The following is an 18,132-nucleotide window of genomic DNA, read 5'->3' as shown; positions in this document are numbered from 1 at the left end:
TGGACCAATGTCCTCGGAAAAATCCAATGCGGGCAAATCGATGCAACTATTTGAGGGTTTCAATTATTAAGCAGTTTCATAATACAATCTAGGTGCCAAAATCGGCTCACCCAACAGAAAATAATCTCGGCAATAGTACCTCTCAGTCAGAGTCAGATATTCCGGCTAAAACCCTGGATAAACAATCCCATAGCTCTCAGCTCCTAATCTACCCCATGAAATCTCCAGCGTCTGACTCTAGGGAGTGCGTTAGCCCTTTCTGGCCCAGTGTCTGCCCAACATCACCCTAACTCGCCCTGCGTCAGTGTCTAGAGGCACTGTGTCAGCCCTTAGAGCCTCTGCGTCACCCACGCTGGCTCTCTGAGGCACTATGCAACTCCTGGCTACCTCTGCGTGGGCCCTGACTGGCTCTGCGTGATCCTCTAGCTGGCTCTGTGTCCCTGTCTCCCGGCGTTTGCATTGATCCTCCTGGTACTATCTCTGTCTTTCTGCTTCTGTATTCACTGCCCCTCAGCTGCAACTCTGATTACTCCTTCGATTTTCTCAGCAAACCCTGCCCCAGAAAATCGAGTTCTTGATCAACTCAGTGTGTTCTCCAAGTGACCCTCAAGCCTCCTCTTATACTTCTCTCGTTGACAATTCAACAACCGAGATTAAGTCACTAATCAACGACTAAGATTAACTCTGGCTTGATCCATGACTTTTGGACCCTTCTAACACAGTTTTACATTAATTCACATTAATATTTTATTTTCCCTAAGTTTAGACTTAGGGACTCCATTAAAAATATTATTTATTTTAATATCTCCCAAACTGTTTAGAATCTGCCCAAACCATTTCTGAGTATTGGAGATCTCCTGTGCTTTAGCCTCTCCACCAATTTTCATGGCTAGAGCACATCCGATGCTACCCCAAATCAACAGACCACACTTAACGCAATCTCCAAGGAGTGGGAGACATTTGTCTAGAGTATACTGGGGAGGCGGATCTTCCAGATTGGGAAGAATTGTGGGTGGCTCTTCGCCAAGAGGAGATCAGGCGATTGAGCAAGACAGGGAGTAGCGGGAAAGGATTCAAGATTGAGAAGGAAGAGGAAGAAGATGCGACTCTGGCATCTACGGGAAAGCAGGAGAAGAGGAAGAAGGACCTCTCCAAGGTCAAGTTCTTCCATTGTGGGGAACTGTGTCACTATGCGAACCAGTGTCCGAGGAAGAAGAGTAAGGGAGAGGCTTTTGACTCTAAGGCAGTGCCAACGAAGGCGGAGAAGGAGGTCGAGGAGGATGTCGATTATGCCATGAGTGCTCATGTACATCTAGAGAAGAGGTGGAGAGACATCGAGCTATAGTCAGGAAGACTACAGGTTATGAGGGGCAAGATCCTCGAGGTACCCAACCTCATGGATCATACCTTGCTACGGGAGCCTCGAAGAGAAGTAGCAGGACTGGTGGATGTCAGTAGAGACGGATGTGGATGAAGCGATAGAGACTACTACAGTGCAACATGAGGCTAGCAGGCTGCAATAGTGCTAGAGGCACAAGAGTGTTGCAACAGTGCAGGATGGCACAAAGAGGTTTGCAACGGTGTGAGATGCAGGGAGTTGTTGCAGCAGCGCAGAGGTCAGTAGAGGGAGCACTTGATAGCACAGAGAAAGCTTTAGCATCGGGAGTGTTTCTAGCCTAACAGGGATGTCAGAAGTTGGGTGGATTAGCTACTTACTTCTCAGTAATTGAGTTGCAGTGCAGTAGCACGATGCAACATGATGAGAGGGGGTTGTAGTGTAGATGTAGTGTTGGGAGGATGGACCAGTAGCAGCACGGATGCAGAGGGAGCTACCATACAGATGCAACAGTCGCAGTGGCAGGGCCATGGGCAACAGTACAAGATGCAACAGTGCAAAGGATGTTGGGCCGCAAGCCTAGCATGAGCGCAGGTACCGGTGCTGGATAATCAGCGTGATACTCAGTGGGGAGTATTACTAGATGATTGTCCTTGCTAAGAGGGAGTGTTGATTTGGGGTAGCATTGGATGTGCTCTAGCCATGAAAATTGGTGGAGAGACTAAAGCGCATGAGATCTCCAAGACCCAGAAATGGTTTGGGTAGATTTTAACCGGTTTGAGAGATATTAAAATAATTAATATTTTTAATGGAGTTCCTAAGTCTAAACTTAGGAAAAATAAAATATTAATGGGTATTAATATAAAACTGGTTTAGAAGGTTCCAAAAGTCATGGATCAAGCCAAATCTAATCTTAGCCGTTGATTAGAGATTTAATCTTGCTTATTGAAGGACCAACGAGAAAAGTATAAGAAGAGGCTTGAGGGTCAATTGGAAGATACTCCAGAGTGATTAGTCATTCATTTTGCTAGAGCGAGGTTGCTAAGCAAAGTCGAATGAGTGATCAGCAGCGAGGGGCAATGAGTATGAGGTAGAGAGGCAGAGACATTGCAAGAGATCAGCGCAGAAGCAAGAAGCGGGAAGCAACATCCAGAGCAAGCCACGCGGAGCCTAGCAGAGACAGCGCAGAGGCCAAAGGGACTGTGTCATCCACACAGAGGGCTATAGGGTGACGTAGAGGGTCCCAGAGGCTGCGTAGTGCCTCAGGGGCTGACGCAGAGGGGTTTGAGGCTGACGCAGAGGCCAGAAGGGCCAACGCTGAGCTTCAAAATCGTTGGAGAGGGTTTCGTGGGATAGGTTTTCCGAATAGAGAGGTATTTTGCCGTGTATTTTTCTTTGTCAGGTGAGCCGGTTAGGCACCTAGTTGTACTCAAGGAAATACTGCATAATAATAAACCGTTAGAATAGTTGCACCGATTTTCCCGCATTGGGTTTTTCCGGGGACATTTGTCCAAAAATAACGGTGTCACTTGTGTGCTTGTTTTCTTTCAGTTGTTGATCTGTAGATGTTGTGACTGTGTTTTGTTTATTTTGGTATTTAAATGTTTTAAATAACTTGTTTGAATTTAAACAAGTAGAAGAAATAAACCAGCAGAACACAAATTAATTTTCTAATGGATAGACTTAGAAAATTCAACAGTAGGCCGAGCATCAACAGTGCAGAGCATTAATGTCGTGTATCAGTGTGATGCTTCTATTGGGAGGTATTGCTAGAACACATTCCTCACTAAGAGAGAGTGTGGATTTTGGGTAGCATCGGATGTGCTCTAGCTCCGAAATTTTGTGGAGGGGCTAGAACATATGAGATCTCAAATACCCAGTTATTGTTTGGAGAAATTCCACCAGGATGAAGAGTTAATAAAATAATTAATATTTTTAATGGGTTCCTAAGTCTAAACGTAGGAAAATTAAAATATTAATGGGCATTAATAAAGATATGGGTGATCTCAGGAATTTCAAATCCAAGTCAAACTACTGGGAAAGACAAGGATGCATTGGGTTCGAGCAACAGATCTAGTCCAGGATCTACTGCAAAAACTGGAATGCCGGCTGGGGATCCCCTCCTCCCTCATCAGATTGTTATATAAGGGTAAGCAACTAATGAATCCCCTACCTCTCTCTTTTTACAGCATTCATAAGGACGCCTCCATCGAGGCTTCTTTTCGTTTAAGAGGTGGTTCCTTTGGGCAGACCTCCTCTGCCCCTTTTTTCTCTTACAAAGATGCAGCTAGCAAAGACGCTGCCCAACCTCAGTCTTCTTCGAAAACAGCCCATCCAAACGGGGCTCCAAAGCCTTTTTTGGTAGATAAATCAGAGGAAATTCCCTCCCTCAATTTCACTCATCCTGAGATTGAAAATCGTTTACAGATTTTCGAAGAATCGGCACTCATCTGCAGATTTAATGGGCTTTGGCCTCGCACAGCAGATCTTTACCAATGGATCCACTCCACTTGGACCAAAAAAAGCAAGATTTACTTATGTTCAAAAGGATTCTTCATTGTGGTTTTTGACTCAAATGAAGATTACCAGAAGGCCTTAACGGAAGGCCCTTGGTTCTGGGGTGCGGCTGGGCTCTTTCTCACCCCCTGGTTTCCAGACTTTGACCCTTCTACAGCAGTCATCACCAAGCTTCCCATTTGGGTCAGACTCCCGAATCTTCCAGCTCATCTATGGCATGCATCTGTTTTCATAGCCATTGGAGAATCTTTGGGACGGTTCCTGGCTGTAGACAGCTCAAGAAAGGAAAATGGTCTTTACACCTACGGCAGACTTTGTGCAGAAATAGACATCAGTAAAGGACTACCGGATCAGATTAATCTCAAGATTGGAGATTTCCACTGGACTCAAACCTTGGATTACGAGAACACAGCCTTCAGATGCCGCCATTGCCATCAAACGGGGCACCTCCAAAGTACATGTTCTCAGTTCCTCCAAAAAAAGAAGAATCTAAATCGCAAACCCAAATCCAAGCGCTGGAATCCTTGTGAGCCTCCCCGCTCAATGTTCGATCTAGATTTCTCTAGCTCGGATGAGGAGGAAACTGAAGATGTTTTGCAGAATGATGAGGCTACAGTAGCAGATGTGAAGAATGATGTGATTCCGATGGACACTCCCTCGGGTGCTCCAGCAGTATCCTCTGACCCACAGCTTTCTCAGAAACGTACTCATTTGTCTTCTTCCTCAGATTCTGACAAGGAGATTCTGCCGCCAATGCAGAATAGTCTTCAGATTGTCATGGCTCAGCCAAACTCCACTGGGTGGGTCAAAGTTAACAAGAAAAAAGGCAAAAAATGTCGTGTGGCTGGAAATGACTCCTCGGGGTAGTTCTCTGAGTCGAGTTCTTTCTTTTTGTTCTCCTTTGTCTACTTAGTCCTTTCATGGAATGTCTCTTAGCGCGAGGTGGTTAGCCTTTCACCGGTGGCTCCCTTGCTTTTCTGCTTCGCTTGCTTGCAAGCTTGATTGTACTATACTTTTCTTATCTTAATAGAATTAGTCTTTATTCAGAAAAAAAATAAAGATATGGGTGAGAAGCTTCTAAGAGATGAGGATCAAGTCTGTTTTAATCTGAGCCGCTGATTAGAGACTTAATCTTGCCCGTTGATTCATCAACATGAAAAGTATAAGAGAAGACTTGAGTTTCATTTGGAGATACATCGGGCAAATACTCGGTAACTCGAGGGAAATCGATTCTCAGAGAGGAGTTCGATTTCAGAGGGAGAGTTGTAGGGTGAAGGAAGAGGAGGGCATCAGTAGCAGCCAAAGACTGAGGAGGAGGTGACGCAGGGCATTCGAGAGACAATGCAAAGGGAAGAGCAGGGAAACAACACCATTGGAGACATGGTACTCACGCAGGCTGACGCAAAAGAGGGTGAAGGGTCTCCAGGGTGTCAGAACTTCTCCAGGAGGAGGAGAAACTTTGTCTCAGGTGTTTCTCTCAGAAGTGTCTCAGTTTTTTTGTAGAATCATTCCTTGTAAAGCAATTGTTGCTAAAGATTAATAAATAAACCCTTATCTGCTGCAACAGTTTTCCCACAATGGGTTTTTCTGGGGACAATTGTCCAAAAACAACTGTGTTGATGTGATTGATTCTTGTGCTTATATATCCTATTATTTTCTCTATGTAATTATGTAATAACTGCTGTAGAATTTATTTCAATGTTTACTGAAGGGTTTCATAAATAACTTGTTGTGGGAAATAAGTAGGAGAAATAAATCAGTTACTGCAGTAGAATTTCGTATTAGAAATTTTCACACAATCATCGTCTAGGTCACTTCCTCATACATTTAGGTGGCTTGTACAACATATTTCAACTGTCTAAATACATATACTTGTAGTACATACTATTGTAATTCAGATCAAATACTCACAACACTGTAACCAGGATCACATCCCTATTACTTGCTTTGGATCTTATACTTACTGTAGCATACTGGAGCATATACATTTTGATTGCAACCATACTGAAGCATATCTTGGGTCATTTACATATCTTCCAACCTTGGCAACTTGTATCAGATTGCATCACTAACAGGTCTTCATGGAGGAGAACTTGCCTTCGTAAACTCGCATTATATAGTAATCTGCTCACATCACTCTGACTTTGGATGGATACCTTCTTGAACTACTGTGGAGGAGAATTATCAAAGTAAGGTAACTCATGTACTAAGAAGAAACAATATCTATTCATGTCAGGAAGCAACTCATCAATTTTAATTATGTCAAGAAGAAACTCATATCCAAGAGAGGTTAATAAACTCATCATTGAGATAGCCTCCATAAACTCAGAAGTATAGAACTCAGAGGGATCTGTATTCACACCTTAGACTCAGAAATTACCACAAAAAAGATCCACTGTGTCAATTGAGGGAGGACAAGTAGATAATACCTGTGATGATCCTTAAATTCTCTTGCCTTTGCCAACATCCAACAAGATGCTTTACAACCATAGCTATGAAACCATGTTGAGAATTCAATATGGGAGGATTTATCTTACTTGGTAATTACTTGTGAATTAATTGTTGGCTTATTATTATTCCTGCCGCAACAGGATATAACGCATTCGCAAATGCGTTGACTGTCAATTTGTTCTAATTTGACCAAAAAATTAAAATGGGATGTGTAATGTTAACTTTGTATCTAAAAATAATTTATTTTATTAAATTATTTTAAATTTATTATTTTTAAAGGTGATTGGTTGGTGATTAGTTGTGTCAGGGCTCCTCTTATTCAGTCATGATAACATTGTCCTCTGTTAGCGTACGGTTGACTGCAGCTACAGTTGTAATCGCCTTTCCAACAACGAATTACATTTAAGACACTAATAGCAGGATCGGCCTTGGTAATCCAACTGCAGATCCTTCTAGATAAGTACCAATTTCTAGCCCCTTCTCGCTTAATCTCACCTGGAACAATATTTCGCCATGTCTGCTGACGATAGTGCTGAGGCCCTATGGGTTCAAGCTGGAAAATCCACAGTTAATGGGATCGACCCTGCGGAGCAATGCCTCAATGAGCTGGGATACAAGCAAGAGCTCAGAAGAGAAATGACGTTGTTCAAGACACTGGCCATTGCGTTCTCGACGATCACACTGTTCACAAGGATAGTGTCGTTCTATGGGTCGAGTCTTCAATATGGTGGGCCTGCGTCTCTGGTTTTGGGATGGGTCGTGGTCGCGTTTTTCACGGCCTTCATTGCCATTGCGATGTCCGAGAAACACCATTTACAATATTTCTCTCTAAGTAAGAGTCATGGTGGAACTTTTAATTATTTGGAATATTTCAATCAAGAAATCTCTAGGAATATTCCAAGCAAGAAACTTCTTGTTACATGTTTTGATTACGAGTGCTTATCCCCACCTTAATAGTTTTTTTGGGGGCACATCCTTTCCACCCATAGTGAGATACAATACTGGCTTGGCCAAAAGGGGTGAGGGTTCGGCTGTAGCTTCTTGCTTCCAGTTTTGAATAAACGCCTCAACGATTCATCTTATTCATTGTCCCACCTGTTCATCTTATTTTCTTTGTCTCAGCCTATTGTCCATCTATTCATCAATGGCAAACCCACCCACCACACCGCAACAGAAGGGCGATGCTTCATCCTCTTCTGCCTCCACCTCTTACACCCGATATGATGTTTTCATCAATCATCGGGGGCCTGATGTTAAAAAACCTTCGTTAGCCATATAGACAAGCGCCTTTGTGAACATGGATTGTGGCCATTTCTTGACAAACCTGAACTGCAGGCTGGACACAACATCAAGTCTCAAATCGAAGCCTCTATTCGAGTGGCTTCTGTCCACATTGCGATTTTTTCTCTGACTTATGCGGAATCGACATGGTGCCTCAATGAACTAGTCCTTATGCTCAAGTTCGAGGCTCCCATTTTTCCAATATTTTTCAATGTCGAGCCTTCTGAGGTCAGGTGGAACGACAAAAAAGGAGCATATGTTGAAGCCCTGAAAACACTCGAGCAAAAGACAAGCAACGACCTTGAAACTAATGGAGAGAAGCCACGCCACGACTCCGCTACCATTCAAGGTTGGAGAGCTACTCTTTCTCATGGCGCATATCTGAAGGTTGGACACTTTTAACTATTTCGTGTTCATTTTAGTTCCTTGATTGGTATTTGATATTAATTAAATTTGATTAAGTGAAGGAGTTAAAGTTATTAGGTTAACAATTGTAGTTTCGGGTACTTTGAATTCGTGACAGACCTGTGGTATTGAGTATATCCTATTACATGTGACCAAATTTGGGGATTTTCCATGTCACAAGTTTTGGGGATCTAAGTTGTTGATGTTTCCACATTGTGGTTTTTCACAATAAACCACAATGTATTGTTGTTAGATGTGTGATTTTTATCCTTATTCCTCTACCAACACTTAATATTTACCCAAGCATTTCTCATTGATTATTCATCCAGGAAAGAGCAGGAGCTCCTGGACAAAGTTGTGCGAAACATATTGAAAAAGTTCCAAAAACACTACTGTTTGTGGCTAAATATCCAACTGGTTTGGATGATAAGCTACAAGACTTTAAAAGTACAGTGATGTCGCAGCAGGGGCAGGAGCGTTCTAGCCCCTTCTCGCTTAATCTCACCTGGAACAATATTTCGCCATGTCTGTTGACAGTAGTGCCAAGGCCCTATGGGTTCAAGCTGGTAAATCCACAGTTAACGGGATCGACCCTGCGGAGGGGCGCCTCAATGAGCTGGGATACAAGCAAAAGCTCAGAAGAGAAATGACGTTGTTCAAGACACTGGCCATTGCGTTCTCGACGATCACACTGTTCACAGAGATAGTGCCATTCTATGGGTCGAATCTTCAGTATGGTGGGCCAGCACCTCTGGTTTGGGGATGGGTCGTGGTCGTGTTTTTCACGACCTTCATTTCCATTGCGATGTCCGAGCAACAACATTGACAATATTTCCTCTGTTGTCAAGGTTTTCTCTTTGCCCTTAAACATTACTTTGATGAGAGGTTTGTCTTTGGGTATGCATATCGTAGAAAATGGCCAGAGAGACTTGTCAATTTGCACAGAAGAATCGGAGAAGCGCCTCCCAATCAACCTCTTGACGCCAAATATTGTGTTTGCAGTGTTAGAAGCAGCCTGATTCTTGGCGGATTGTCCAATATAACTTTCATTGTTGGTAAAGGCAACCATTGAGGGAGTAATCCGACTTCCCTATTCGTTGGCGATGATATTGACTCTGTCATGATTTGTGTGCCAAATACCCACACGACTGGACATTGTTCCGAGATCAATGCCAATAGCTTTTCCACTGTCACAGTGAGAGGAAGCCATGGAAAGAATCGAAAGGGCACAATCGGCTTGCAGATGAGAAGAACACATGAGCTTTTATGGTTTGGCTAAATATTTTGAGTGGAAATTCCATCTTTGACAACTTTAAGCATAACTTTTTGACAAATTCCAGCAGAAATTTGGGATTTGAGTTACAGCTAACTGTTAAGCTTCACCGTTCTATGGGTCGAGTCTTCGTTATGGTGGGCCTACGCCTCTGGTTTGGGGATGGGTCGTGGTTGAGTTTTTCATGGCCTTCATTGCCATTGCGATGTCCGAGATCTACTCCTTGTTTCCTGTGAGTGTTATTCTTCCACTGCCTTGCAAATGTCATAAATTCAATTCCATAGAGGCCTATTATATGCGTCTGTAAATTGCCAACCAGAGGTTATTAGTTCAATTTTGATCGCGTCATATTATCTGCGGTTGGAATTTGTGTCCAACAGTGTAGATTGTTTAATTTATTTAATTTAACAAAATAGAAATAGCTAACTGCCTTCCAGACAGTGAATAAACTGAAGGCACATCATGTAATTAAAAAATAAAGTCGATCCACCTCGGTAATACAAATGTAGATTTTCCAGACAAGTCCTCGCAGTAGCACTTTCCGTTCTTCGTTAAAAAAGCTCCCATTGTCTCTAATGAATGATTAGATTCTCATTTAACCAAATTAAATAATAATAAGTGGCGTTACACTGTGTTGCACGGGTACCCACACCCGGGGGTGGGGTTCTCGAACTTGTCCCGGGTTCCCGCACCCAAGTACCGGATTTGGGTACGGGTTCTTCCCAGACGAACCCAGAAGAACCGGGTTCTTCAAAAAAAAAAATTGAGTTCTTTTCCTTTAACGGGTTCTTGGGTTCTTTGGGTGCTTGTGTTCTTGGGTTCTTCGGGTTCTTCGTGTGCTTGGGTTCTTGGGTTTTTCGGGTTCTTCATAAAAAAACTATATTAAAAATTTAATTTTCAAATATTTTTTTTTTATTGAAATTTAAAAAATGATATGCCATAAACAAATGATATGCCATAGAATATAGAATATATGCCATAAACGAATGATATCATTTTTGGAGTCATTGATGGTCATTGATCTGGATTGTCCTTCAGAGATGGTTGTAAGGTCTTCTGAATGTTTCTCAAGGAAATTTTCTGCCATCATTTCCAAAGATTACAGTTTCCAAAGACTGTCTTTGTTCACATGCCTTAGCATTGCTCTGTGGGCATGACGTGCTGCTCAAGGGTAATGAATCATTGTAAAAATTTATCAACAGTGATAAGTTTTTCAAAACTTATGAGCGACACAGTATTCTAAAATCATATATGATTATGATATCTCAATATTATAAAAGGAACATTATGGGTGTACAATCCCACAAGCAGAATATCATATCATATTGGTTGTAGCTTTGTGGAAATATTTAATAAGGTGATGACCATAGTTGGAAAAAAAGGGTAGCTGTTTGCACATTCATGAGTCCCTTCCTACCGCAGGAGACTCTTATGATCAGTCTCTCTATTAGTCTTATGCTATAAATTTATAAAAACAATTTCAAAACTTATGCCCAAGGTTTGTTAGAGTCTCAATGTAAATTATGGATCTCTTGTATTTGTGGATCTTCAATGCCTTCAATATTATATGGCATCGAAACCAGAACTGGAAAAGAGACCTCTTACTCTGTAATTTGAGCCTGCAGATTCTTGTAAATCAATTTGGAATGAATTTATGAAACATTCATTCCCGAGCCAAATAAGTTAATAACCATCAAATTATAAACTGTAAATTCACACATACAGGTTCAAACTTCAGACATTTTCAGTCAAATACAAAGTAGGATTGAGACCAGCCATAAGCTGTAATCAGCTGATGCTGTTAAATGGCGAAGGGCTATTTTGGAAAATGGCTAAATTAAGTATCAAAATCTGCCAATTTCTCACAGCATTCTGATAACATCATGTTAAGATTAAAACTAGGGAAATATGCCTAAAAGAATAAGCATGTTTTGTGGAAGGGTAAGGCCGCCACTGTTTTAACTCTTTGAGATTGCTTTACCACAGAGCACACCATGCATGGGGCAAGTGGATGATTAGACATCAAGAAAAGTCTAGACCACTATCAGGTTGAGAAGAATCTCCTATGAAAAAATTGTGTTTTTATATGGGAGAGACTAAACATGTTTAAATGATTATCATTAAAGTTTTCTTGTTTAAAGTTGAAAAAATATACAAATTCAAATTTAATATACATTATTAATTATAAATTTATAATTTATAAAATTTAATTATTAAAATTAAATATTATTATATTACCCGACGAACCCACGCACCCTGTTTCCAAAAATGCCGTCCCCGTCCCCGTCCCCATCCCCGCACCCACGTTTCCTGGCAACATAGGCGTTACATGATTTTATTCAGCTGTGACACCTGCGTCTTCTATTTCTATTAATGGCAAGGTCAGTGAGTAATGCATATCCAAAAACTTTTTATCAGAAATTGTCGTCATGTGTTTCTATACAATTGACGAGAGATTAGATTAGATTCTGCCTAATCAAATCATACAATAAATGCTCATGTTTAATACTTTCTCTTTTCCCAACAAATTGGTCTTTGATATCCCTTCATATCTTCATGGGGACTTGTCCCATGTCCAATGCATTTTTGACCAAGCAACCACAGTACACAATGCATTTTCAGCGGTTTGGCTTGGGATATGGTGAATTTTCGTATTTTTTTCTCAAATTCAAGTCCAATAAAAGGGATTTGTTATACTCGCTAATATAGTTGGTTGAATTGAACCAATTAGATTTTAAATAAATAAATTTATATATAATAAAAAATAATAAAATTTAATTACTAATGTTAAACTATAAAAGAGCAGCAGATTTTTTTGGTCAAGCACAACTAATAGTCAACAAAAAAAATTGAATGCTAGACATATATAATAAGCCTTTTCAATTATTACGAGCAATGTAGCCCTTGTTCAAATGTGGTAGTTGGTTCGTACATTTCAAAGTTCAATAATTAAACTAAGCGGCAGAAAACGCTAGCTATGCAGCCGTGTTGTATTTGTGTTCTTTATTTCATCAAGCAATCACCAAAAAGCAAAAACATGAAGATCACAGAAACAAGAGACACAAGATATAGGCTCCAAGCCAGGGCTAAAAACCCATAACGGGGAAAACCCAGAAAGTCTTCTCTTCTTATAGAATCAGATCAAAGTGAGATAACCTAATTCATCTTCCTTTCAACAGAATTCATCTTACAACTTCTCATAAACTTGGATCAGTATTCTTCTTCCAGTAAAATCATATCAGCAAAAGCTCGTTGCCTTCTCTAGAACAGAATTCAATGCCTTATTTAGAACTCGGATATCCTTCTCTTAGAACTCGCGCATCCTTTTCATAACAACAGAACTCGGTTCTCCCTTCACAAGAGCAGAACTTGGTTCTCCTTCCAACAGTACTTAGGATATCTTTCCAACAGAACAGAAGTCAGTTCTTCTTCCAACAGAGCTTCGGGTATCCTTCTAACAGAACAGAACTTGGTTCTTCTTCATAAGAATAGAACCTTGGATGCTTCTTCAAGGAGTATAATCTTCGGATATTTTCACTCTTTATTTCCTCAGAAAAACTTGGACTCTTGCCTTAGAAGAACTTCGCATAACTAGCTAAAGAAGATGAATTGCTTCTTATAGGTGCCTTTGGTTGCCTTCATCCCTCAGAAAATTCGTATGAATTACAGTCACCTATCTTAGAGGAAACTAACATTTCTTGTCTCACCGAACTGTTTGCTTTGAAGAAGAATTCTCGACAATATAAAGTTATCTGCCCATGCATCCAGGGGTCACGTCCCCTGGGCAGGCCAACTTGACAAACTGGAGAGCCGACTTGGTCTTGTTTTGACACTTTGTCAAAAACAAAAAAAAACCTTTTTCTTTTTCTTTTACGAAAAGCCTAAATGGGGTTGACTCAAATATAATGCTTTTGACTTAAATAAACCTAGAAGCATGAAGAACATGATTTATCTAGAAATGATAATAGAAATAATCTTTTGCTTTTGCTTTACAGTGATACAATTAATAACTATGAAGACTGGATCTAGTTACATTTTCTAACAGGGGCATCATTGCTACTGGCCTCAAGGCTCTCTATTTTTTTGTATCTTCTAGTATAATGCAACCATTTAAACTTGTTCCTGACTTCTACAGTATTTACTATTTATACCTGTAACAGGGTTATTAACACATCCTTTGATCATTTCCTCGTGGTGTTGCTTAGTAATAGGGAAAGTTTTATTAGGTATAAGGAAAATGAAACAATGATCTTTGATTAAATTCAAATGTTTTGAACTTTCTTCTTCACTGTTCTAATTATAAGGGAACTCATCCTCACTATGGAACTCATTCATTACAATATTGGCACCAAGGAATCCCTTCCTGATTGATCATGCTTGTAGGAGCAAGGGTGTTAGGAACATTCTGCTGAGGAATAGGCTTACTATTGCCTGGGCCTGGGTTCCTTCTTGGTGGTTTATCATTATAATGAGGCTTAGGAGGATAGCTTGGGCATGATACTTTTTGCTTTTCTCTAAGAGTTAGCTTATTCATCTTGGTGATTTGACCCTGCATAAGTTCATTGATCACCTTATGAAATTTGTATGCAAAGGCATGCAACTGAGGGTCAACATGATTCATGGCTCTAGGCTTGGTTTCACTTTTGACTCTTGGGCATGAGAAAAAGTCAACTTGGAAAGCCAAAAAGTTGTCTTCAATATAGACAGGGTAATCTTTTGCTTGAGCCAAAGTAGTAGGACCTTTGTCTCTAAGTGCATAGCCAAATTGCCCATCCTAAGCGGATGTGTATTGTAATAGTATAGTCTTTGCAGCAAGCTTAAAATTTGTTGGTATTTCTTTCATCAAGCCATCAAATCTTTGATTGAATTCTTAGACACTTTCATTTTCCTTCTTTTTCATTTCATGAAATTGATCCATTAATAATCTTCCATCTTTCTTAGTTTCCTATCTTTTAAAGAAAGCCTCATGAAATTGATCCCAATCATTGACCCCTCTATTAGGAAAGACTTGGTACGATGATTTAGTGTTTTATTCAAAGGATAGAACAAAGAGTTTCATGAAAACATCTTCTTCTTCAATGTGACGACTGCCATGCCAGTAAATAAGTCTATATGGTTGTTAGTAGTAACAACATCATTTCCAATGCACTTGGGCAACCATTTCTCAAATTTATCAGGCATTTTGTTTGGGTATCTTGGAATAGTTCTCATGTCCAAAGGCTTGAAAGCATTGGTGAGCCATGGCTTAGCCATTGTAGTTGAGGTAGAAGGGCTACTGCAGAAAGTTTTAGCTAACAAGTCTTATGGGTGCTCTTTCTTCTAGGAGGAATAGTATCTTTCCTACTAACCCTTAAATTAGAAGCTCTTAAGTTTGAAAGAGATTGTGGAGTTGTCAGATGAGCAATTTACTCTTGGCTTTGAGATGTACTTATCAAGAAGGATTGAAGCATAGACTTTGGATCATGAGGAGAAGGACTCAACTATTCCTCAACTTACTGCAAAATATAAAACCCTAGTGCAAAGCATCCCTGATTCCCTAAACAACCTAGATGGTGAGCAACGATGGGAGAGTTACCACTATCATCTCAACTACTACTCCCCTCTTTTTTGTGGTTGGATACAATGCTCACAAAGGGGGCTTCCCTAATAGATCTTAGGGATTAAGTAACCCAGAGGGCCTCAAAATCAACCTCCTTGGTGGCTTATCTATCCATTTTAGTCCTTGATTTCTCTTTCCCTAGCTAGTTTGCCCAAGGAAAACCCTAGCTTGGCTAAGCTTCAACTTGAGGACTTCTTGAAGGTTTTATATACCATTGGCTTGCTAATATTCATTGTTGTAACCTTTTGCTTCGCACATTGACCTTCGGACGTTCCACTTTGCGTGCTATTACTCAAGCCCTAGGTCTAGTGTGCCCTAATCAGGCCTAGATAAGGGATGTGAATTGCCTTATTTTCATTAGTTGAGCCTTGTACCTAATTAGAGCCATTCTTTAGGAGCCTATTGTGTCACGTTGAACCTTTAAGCCTAGGATATCTGTCATAGGTGACCTATATACTGGGAAGCCTCCCATTGGTGAAAGTTCATAAACAGCAGGGGGTAGTGGCTGTGGTGACAGTGGACCACACCTCATTGTTGTCACTTAGTCTAGTGCTTGCCTTGTAGAGCACCTCTCTACAAGACCTGTTAGATTTTGAGGCAGTAGGACCCAAATATGTACTCCACAATAAGCTCACTATCTCTTACTTTGGTGGAAGCTAAGATTTACAGTTTGACCATTGCAAACCTCATCTAAACAAAATCTTTGGGCACCCAAAATGTTCTCATACCTGGAGAAACCATAGTAACCTTTCCAATGTGCATTGTTGATTCCTCACAACTGAGTACAACGATTCATTTCTACATTTTCCGTTGCTCCCACCATTTTTGTGGGTTAATATTGAGAACAAACCAGAGAGAGTGAATGCACTTCTTCTAGTTGTGAATGTCACCGCTGCTACCTATTGAAATTCTTCGAAAACGAAATTAATCAGGTTCAATGTTTCTTGAAATTGAATCAGTAATCTATTACAAGTGACACCCCATTGAAACGTCAGAGCCAATGATTTCCAATTGACGATGGTTTCTCACTACAACTCTCTGGATGTTTCCTGCGTAAACAGATTACAGAATCAAGTATTTAACACAGATACATCGCAGCATAAGATCATAAAAAATGAAATGGCCTAAGACTACTCAAGAATACATCTCTCTTCCGTAGCGAACAAGTACCCAAAAACTACCATTTCGAGGAAGATTAGCATAAAACCACTATTTAAATATTCAAATCACCATATTAAGATAAACTGTCTACATCACATGGGCATCCATCAGATGACGTAACCTACAGTATGAAAATTAATCTAATGCACCTAATGAGATCCTTCCAAAATGCAGGATCTATAGCTTTGATACCATGCTGAATAATAGAAAAAATCATGCAGCCAAATACCCAGAGGATAGAGGAAATATACACAGTAAATTTGCAGCACGGCTTTTATATTGCATACTCTCTGTCTATGTGGAATTGCTTGTACTTTCAGTTTCCTACAGAATTTGAACCACCTCCTTATTTACAAATAAAACAAAACAAAAATGTCTGCTGGTTGGAAGTGGAAGTCCAGTTATACTATTTTTAGCAAATCATGCAGCCACATCACCCAAAAGAGAATATATATACAATAAATTTGCAGCACAGCCTTTGTTATATATGTGTGTTTGTTATATGTGTGTGTGGTGGGGGAATAGCTGGAACGTTCAGTTTTCTACAGAATTTGAACTACCCCTTATTTACAAATAAAACAAAGTAAAAATGTATTTTTAACAAATATTATAGGTTACATGTTGAACGAACTTAACTGGAGTGGTATGGCACACGTTTCATGTCCCCAGCTGTGTGGGTTCAAGTCTCCGGAGACATGTTGCAAGCTGGCCTTGTGGCATATATATATTAAACAGAAATGAGTACAGTCTACTAAGCAGAATTGGTAACTTCGTGTGTGTATATATATATACTGTGACTACGTCATGGATGAATCCTGCTCCTCCCTGCTTACCAAGCGTTACTCTTTAATGCACCATTTTATGTGGGATGCTCTAATTTTGTAGAAAGCTTCAAGCTTTAATGGTCTGCTTTTCATCTTTTAAATGTTAATGTTGAGGGGAATTCTACATAATATTATCTCTACCTTGTGCAGGTCACCTATTCCATTTTGCCATCCATTGCATATAGTTGTAGGAACACCAATTGCCGTGGAGCGAAAATTGAAACCATCTAAAGAGGAGGTACACATTTTGTTTCAATAGTTAGATCTAGATCCTATTTTTGGGCATGAGTTGCAATGTTATTTTTGAGGAATTGGACATCCTAATGTTAAAATTGTTGTTCAGGTAGATGAAATGCATGCCCGGTTTGTGTTAGCCCTTCAGGGTCTATTTGAAAGACACAAGGCAGCGGCAGGGTATAAAGATACTAGTTTGTCTGTTTATTGATATTTTGGAAGTGTACACGGCTTAAATCAAGGAGATTTTCAGTCCTTTGCCTGTATGTTAGTTCAGCTGCTTTTAGCCTGTAATGATAATCATTTCACTCCATTAAAATAATTAGGACTCACATAATGCAGCTTGTACATGGCAGCAATTTCCATGAAAACTTGCTTATCCCTAATAATAATTAACGAGATTATTAATAAGTTGCCCTGGCTATGCTCTCTTGCATAAACTTCATACCTTTGACTCCTACACCTAGATTACATATTTGATGCACATGTTGATTTCTATTTCGTTGATGTATTGTTCACCTCTGGAATGTGATTCATATTCGATTTAATTATACTTAGCATCATTACCTACAGGCGGCACATGGTGTTATCAGTATGATGTATTGACTAACTACCTTTGTTTCATTATACATATGACAAGGCTCTGAGCCTTGATTTCAATAATGGCCTGTGCAGAAAACAGCTTAATGGATATTTTGTTTCAATTCCATAATTAGGCAAGATGCAGAACTTTCCATATAAAGGAATTCCATACACAAGACTATGTAAAACCCAACTTGTGCATAAAACAACTATACGTAGTACATGACCCGCATAAGACCCACGAGTACCCGCCGGTCTGCATGGGTCCTATACTTGCATAGAACCCGTGGTTAAGACCCTCACCCGGCGGGTTTATCATTAAACTCGTCTACCCGTATAGGACCTGCGGGTAGCCTATAAAACCCGTATCGGACTGTATAGGACCTGTCGAGCCTCAAAAGGCACAAACTCTTCAGAGGTTTTTTTTTTTTTTTTGCTTAGTTTTGGAAGAAAGAATGGAATGGGTCAG

The 18,132-nt window shown here is 40.2% G+C and overlaps 2 protein-coding genes across 2 annotated transcripts in view; both read left to right on the top strand.

Annotated features, from left to right (window-relative positions):
- Positions 1–17,651, top strand: part of LOC149148902 (diacylglycerol O-acyltransferase 2D-like) — a 217,563-nt gene extending 199,912 nt beyond the window's left edge. Inside the window, exons 8-9 of the mRNA XM_089440235.1 lie at positions 16,998–17,085; positions 17,191–17,651. Coding sequence (XP_089296361.1) covers positions 16,998–17,085; positions 17,191–17,292 — 190 coding nt within the window. The 3' untranslated portion in view covers positions 17,293–17,651. The remainder of the gene's footprint in view (positions 1–16,997; positions 17,086–17,190) is intronic.
- Positions 6,660–9,247, top strand: LOC149148903 (uncharacterized). Its single transcript, XM_089440525.1, has 2 exons — positions 6,660–7,972; positions 8,320–9,247. Exons 1-2 carry the CDS (start codon positions 7,757–7,759, stop codon positions 8,638–8,640), a joined length of 537 nt encoding a protein of 178 aa, XP_089296651.1. The 5' UTR covers positions 6,660–7,756; the 3' UTR covers positions 8,641–9,247.
- Positions 17,652–18,132: the final 481 nt, after the last annotated feature.

This window comes from Pinus tabuliformis, chromosome 9 (genome assembly GCF_031772625.1).
Source record: "Pinus tabuliformis cultivar Carrire ecotype Pingquan chromosome 9, CPIR1, whole genome shotgun sequence".
In the NCBI taxonomy this organism is placed as follows: domain Eukaryota; kingdom Viridiplantae; phylum Streptophyta; class Pinopsida; order Pinales; family Pinaceae; genus Pinus; species Pinus tabuliformis.
Note: the sequence above shows the minus strand (reverse complement) of the source record. Positions and strands in the feature narration are given on the sequence as shown.